Source organism: Salvelinus namaycush, chromosome 20 (genome assembly GCF_016432855.1).
Source record: "Salvelinus namaycush isolate Seneca chromosome 20, SaNama_1.0, whole genome shotgun sequence".
NCBI classification, from domain to species: domain Eukaryota; kingdom Metazoa; phylum Chordata; class Actinopteri; order Salmoniformes; family Salmonidae; genus Salvelinus; species Salvelinus namaycush.
In genome coordinates, this window is record NC_052326.1 from 24942209 (window position 1) to 24948335 (window position 6127).

General features: G+C 45.8%; 1 protein-coding gene across 1 annotated transcript; it reads right to left on the minus strand.

Moving 5' to 3' along the window:
• Nucleotides 1-284: 284 nt before the first annotated feature.
• Nucleotides 285-5757, minus strand: psma5 (proteasome 20S subunit alpha 5). Its single transcript, XM_039015916.1, has 10 exons — nt 5667-5757; nt 5328-5372; nt 4802-4868; nt 3888-4014; nt 3498-3565; nt 3146-3253; nt 2888-2946; nt 2581-2683; nt 1123-1209; nt 285-838 (listed from the first exon to the last, which is right to left on the minus strand). The coding sequence occupies exons 2-10, from the start codon at nt 5354-5356 to the stop codon at nt 761-763; spliced, it is 726 nt and encodes a 241-aa protein (XP_038871844.1). The 5' UTR covers nt 5357-5372; nt 5667-5757; the 3' UTR covers nt 285-760.
• Between the last annotated feature and the right edge of the window lie 370 nt (nt 5758-6127).

Consider the following 6127-nt stretch of genomic DNA (forward strand, 5'->3'; position numbering starts at 1 on the left):
GTGCAGAAGTGAACTGTGGCGTTTCAAAATGAGACGCCCACCTATCAGTCCGATTGGTTGAGACTTAATTGAAATGTCTTTTCATTGGACTGTAGATGCGTCCATTCATTCCTTATTCTTCCCAGTAGGAGCAAAGTTATTTGCTATTACGCTACCTGGCGGACAAAACCAGATGAAGGTTGTCAACCTCACCCTCCTGTATGATTTTGGTAATGAAACCGTCAGAAGTACACACACCATGGAGGAAATGACACACACCATGGAGGAAATGACACAAACCACACCTTTTAGAATACATCAGTTTTTATTTAGGCATTGATCCATAACAAAAAGTACCCCCCTTTTTTAATGTCAGAGCTCTAAGCACTGATCTGACCGATGCCTGTACAGCACTGTAGAAATCATTTTAGTCATGTAGCAAATGCTTTGAGAGCCATTTATGGGAGCAATTAGGGTTAAGTGCCTTGTTCAAGTGCACATCAACTGATGTTTCAACCTGGTCTGCTCGGGGATTCTAACCAGCGACCTTCCAGTTACTGGCCCAACGTTCTTAACCACTAGGCTCCCTGCCCCCCCATTTCCAGAGCCAAAATAAGAAAAAATATATAACACATTACAAAGAGTTGCCTCCCTTCCACACAAGGAACCAATGAAACTAGCGAGAGTGCTGATGGGAAATGTAGTTGTAGATGTGTGGTGATCCTCAGAGCCCAGGTGGATTACCTCTGTGCTGACTAGGCCCACAGAGCACCACTCTGCTCTAGATGTCCTTGATAACATCCTCCAGCTCTTCTTTGGAATACATGTGGAAGGTCTTGCCTGGCTCTATTGTAGCCAGCTGAAGGGGTGAGAGAAGGTCAGCACACAAACAAACATGTGATGAGTGATATGTTTTGGTTCATTGCTGCCCATCACCCTAACGATAGCTGGTACACCAGTAAAACAGGAATATTAGTCCCTCTAGGACTAAGGCTCAGCAGACCTGAATTTATGGTAAACAATACAATATGACCAGACGTCTGGTAGGCTTAGTGGGGCTTACACCATATTGCTTAGATCCAACAAATAGATGTCTCGACTAGAAGTAGGGTCAGTGGTTGAGACTGAAGGATTAGAGCTCACCTCAATGTTGGTGGCATTCAACTTCTCCTCCATCACCTGCTTTAGGATGGTGAGGGATGACTTGATGGCCTCTTTTAACGTCATGGACTGGAGAGGCCACCCAGAGAGAAAACAGAGGTCTTGGTTAATAAATAAAATAAGGTCGTCACCCCTGTGATAGGATGGAGAATGAAACCGACTGACAATCTGGTGGAGTTGGGGGGGGCGACGGCGGAAGTAATGAAGGAGAAGGTTGGGGGGGGGGGGGGCAACGGCGGAAGTAGAAGTAATGAAGGAGGAGGTTGGGGGGGGGGGGGGTGCGACGGAGGAAGTAGAAGTAATGAAGGAGGAGGTTGGGGGGGGGGGTGCGACGGCAGAAGTAATGAAGGAGGAGGTTGGGGGGGGCGGAAGTAATGAAGGAGGAGGTTGGGGGGGCGGCGGAAGTAATGAAGGAGGAGGTTGGGGGGGCGGCGGAAGTAATGAAGGAGGAGGTTGGGGGGGCGGCGGAAGTAATGAAGGAGGAGGTTGGGGGGGCGGCGGAAGTAATGAAGGAGAAGGTTGGGGGGGCGGCGGAAGTAATGAAGGAGAAGGTTGGGGGGGGTGGGGGCGGCGGAAGTAATGAAGGAAAAGGTTGGGGGGGGGTGGGGGCGGCGGAAGTAATGAAGGAGAAGGTTGGGGGGGGTGTGGCGACGGCGGAAGTAATGAAGGAGAAGGTTGGGGGGGTGTGGCGACGGCGGAAGTAATGAAGGAGAAGGTTGGGGGGGTGTGGCGACGGCGGAAGTAATGAAGGAGAAGGTTGGGGGGGGGGGTGTGGCGGAGGAAGTAATGAAGGAGAAGGTTGGGGGGGGGGGTGTGGCGGAGGAAGTAATGAAGGAGAAGGTTGGGGGGGGGGATGTGGCGGAGGAAGTAATGAAGGAGAAGGTTGGGGGGGGGGGTGTGGCGGAGGAAGTAATGAAGGAGAAGGTTGGGGGGGGGTGTGGCAGAGGAAGTAATGAAGGAGAAGGTTGGGGGGGGGTGTGGCGGAGGAAGTAATGAAGGAGAAGGTTGGGGGGGTGGCGGAGGAAGTAATGAAGGAGAAGGTTGGGGGGGGTGGCGGAGGAAGTAATGAAGGAGAAGGTTGGGGGGGTGACGGAGGAAGTAATGAAGGACAAGGTTGGGGGGGGGTGACGGAGAAAGTAATGAAGGAGAAGGTTGGGGGGGGTGGCGGAGGAAGTAATGAAGGACAAGGTTGGGGGGGGTGACGGAGAAAGTAATGAAGGAGAAGGTTGGGGGGGGTGGCGGAGGAAGTAATGAAGGAGAAGGTTGGGGGGGTGGCGGAGGAAGTAATGAAGGACAAGGTTGGGGGGGGGTGACGGAGAAAGTAATGAAGGAGAAGGTTGGGGGGGGGTGACGGAGGATGTAATGAAGGAGAAGGTTGGCGAGTGATAATGATAGCAACAGAGGAGAGGGAGATGATGCCTGAGAGGGGGATGGTGGTACCTTGTGGTAGACCTCCTGCAGAGAGCTCTGGGCTCCCTCAGAGGCAGAGCCGATAGCCCGGGCATCACACTGGACAAAGGTGCCTGATGGGTCCATGTGGTACCTACACACACACACAAAGTTGAAAATTCAGGGGGTGTAGAAATTCAAGAGACATTTCACCATCTGATGAAGACTGAAGGTTTGGTTCTCTCATGAAAACTCAGCACAAGTCCTGGATTAGAAGTGAGGTATGAGAGATTTTGCCCAAACCAATTATATCACACTAAAACAAAGTGTTAAATGTATGTTGAATAGATTAACGTACAGCTGGGGCCCTTTCTCATCCAGTCCACCAAAGAGAAGCGCTACACCGAAGGGTCGGCTCTGAGGGGAGAACCACAGTGAATGAGTACAGTGTGACGCCTCACAGCTGTGGGAGAAATAAGTGACAACTAGCTGAAAAAGTGCTTTCAACCTCGAACAGTTTCTATGAATTAATACATCACTGAATTAATGAAAAGGTGAGCAATACGCAAGTGAGTTGATCTTTGAGGTTTTGTCTCATTGTTCTGTGATCACTAACCATGGCTCCAGGGTCTGCATCCTCCTCTCCAAACTGCAGGGCCAGGTTAGACACGGCCTGGGTCACACTCTCCACTGTCATGGTCTCGTTGTAGGTGAACCAGTGGTTCTGGAAGGGGACAAACAAAGCAGGGTTAAAAAGGAAAGAAACTAAAAGGCTTTACATATCAAGTAGCTGAGGATCTAAAATGCTTTACTTTATGTTGTACAAAACTGCTTTACAAGTAGTTCACAATGTAGTGTGCATCTCATAAGTGCAAACATCAGCCATGTGTTCATTTTTACCTCGATAGTGTAGTAATGTTCAGTTTGAAAATGCACCTGTACTTGAATTCAGCCAACTCAACACTTACCTGTGTCTCCACTCTTGCTTTGTCGATAAGAGTCTTGGCATCAGCTATCAAGCCACTCATAGCACAACCTTTGAGGAGAAGAGACGGACGCTCAAAACACATTTTCAAACCTTGAATACTAATCTCTGAAACACGGCCTATAGAAGGCCTCTTTTACACAGTGGTACTTATCTTAAAAATAATCTCTGATACAAAAATATGTTGAGCCTATATAAATTATTCTGACTGCTTCATCCAGTTACCTTTCATTTTCCCAGAATGATTGAGAACACTTGTTTTCTCCATAGACCAGTCAGGTCATGCGTTATACAAACATGAGCTCCGATAAGTGTTCACGTCTGTGTGTTTGACAGTGTCTGCCCCTGCCTAGTCCCTTCTCTGGCTGCTTACCGATGTGGGTGTCAATCTCCACAATCTTCTCGATGCTGCTTGGCTCCATTAGAGGAGAGGTTATCCTCTTCTCCACGGCCAGACACACCCCCTCAGACGTCTGGATGCCAATGGCTGTGGAGCCCAGCTGAGAGACAACAGGTGTTCAGACTCTTGTTGATAGAAATGTCATATACAAAGATGACCAGCTGTCCCCAGTCCCGCCCTCTGAGCTTCAGTATACTTCAGTACTGTATTGTTATGTAGCCTAGACTGTTGTCTTACTTCCATAATGTGACATTTGAATTGTCCGTTTTTTTATATTTCTCTACTACATATTCTATGCTAATATACCTTGACTTACCATTCACTAGTATTTAAGATGGCTGCACTTGTTACACACAGCAGTTGTGTACCTAAGTGTGTCTACTTTATTTTACAGCACCAATTAAGGCATGATTGGGGCGGCAGGTAGCCTAGTGGTTAGAGCGTTGGGCAAGTAACCGAAAGGTTGCTAGATTGAATCCCCGAGCTGACACAGTATAAATCTGCCGTTCTGCCCCTGAACAAGGCAGTTAACCCACTGTTCCTAGGCCGTCATTGTAAATAAGAATTTGTTCTTAACTTACTTGCCTAGTTAAATAAAGGTTAAATAAATAAATATGGCCAAAACATGCCATTTTTGTTTAGCACCTTGCCCTGTCACCCTTAGTATTATTCAATTAAGTATAATATTTTTTTACATCTCGGGCTCCTTGGGTGATTCTTTTACATGCTTTGAGTGAGAGTACCTTTTGAACTCTATATACAGAGTTGACACACAAGGTTGCCTATTTTCCGTGACAATGAACAATGTCTTTCCCGAGGAAGCTATTATTGAAGGTGAAGTGTAATGGTGTATTCTTGTGATATTGAATTTGATGTTTTGAAAATACCTTAATCGCCTCAATAGCATATTCCACTTGGAACAGTCGTCCCTCTGGAGAAAAGGTGTTTACTCCTCTGGAAAAAGATGATAGATTTAGTGCCCTGAAGTTCCAATAGCTATTCCGTCAGTCCTGTAAAGGTTAGAAGAGCTTTCTAGATGAACTAAGGTAACGGGGTAACGTAAACTTCTTTCTCAGCAAAAAATACACCAGTCTGGAACACGACCATTTTGCAATTAGCTACTGTAGCTAACTAACTTTAGCTAAGTGAAAGTGAAAGAAACTAACGTTAGCTAGCTAGCGTTATACAGCAAACTATCACGGCAATTTCAGTGACATATTATAGTATACCATTAAGGAATGATTAATACGCAGATGTTTACCAGACATAAGTGCACAATCCACCTAGCAAGCACTAGCTAGCTAACTAAAATTGTACTGTGCGATGGTACGTATGGAAGTTAGCTACGTTAATTGTTAGCGGCTAGTTAGCTAGCCCGATGTCGTGACAATGCAATTCCGTGTATTAACTTACCTGTCGTACTCCGATCTCGTCAAAAACATCTTAAAGGTTTTAGATCTGTAAACAAAAACACTTTGTTGAAGAGACGCGATTGGGAACATGCAATTAAAACACAAAATGTAGCGTTAGCTCGTGTGTGGGAACTTGCAGATAGGTAGGAAAGATCTGTGTACAGCAGTAGCTACATTAACACCACCGGCATTGGTTCAAAAAGTTAGAGCTAGCAAACTACATTTCAGGGGTAACGTTACACGCTACGATACTTTTACACAACATTATGTATGATTCATACAACTATAATGGAAAATAATGTTGGATTCGCAGTCAAGAAAGAGAATACTATTTGCCTACCACCCGCTCTAGATCGTAGAATGAGTTCGCTTGTTTCTACAGGAAGCGTGTGCGTGCTCAAACACACTGAGAGGGAAATGCTTCCTCTTCGTCTTTGATGAGGTTTAAGGGTGGTTGGCATCCAATATGTTTCATTACCGCCCCCAACCGGACTATAATATAAATCCATTATACTTTGTGACACAATATGGGAAAAGGAAAAAAATATATATAAAAAATAAAAACTCATTCTAACTAACCCTACACTCATTAAAAACCCACTACCCCATTCCACTACATTGACACTATCTGCTCTTGAACCAAATACTTCTCTGCAGCTGTCTATTTTCTGTGATATACATTCCATTTCTGCGGTACAGTTGATAACCATTGCTATGAACGCTAAGAAGCCAACCTTACTGAAGCATACAGTATTCAGACACCTTGACTTTTTCCACATTTTGTTACGTTACAGCTATATT

Excerpts from the sequence above, each read along its gene's own strand:
- psma5 (XM_039015916.1), bottom strand. The coding sequence starts at position 5,356 with ATGTTTTTGACGAGATCGGAGTACGACAG. Across the intron at positions 3,566-3,887 it reads GGAGATTGACACCCACATCG|GTTGTGCTATGAGTGGCTTG; the intron begins GTAAGCAGCCAG and ends TTCTCCTCAAAG. Across the intron at positions 2,947-3,145 it reads ATGCAGACCCTGGAGCCATG|AGCCGACCCTTCGGTGTAGC; the intron begins GTTAGTGATCAC and ends TTCTCCCCTCAG.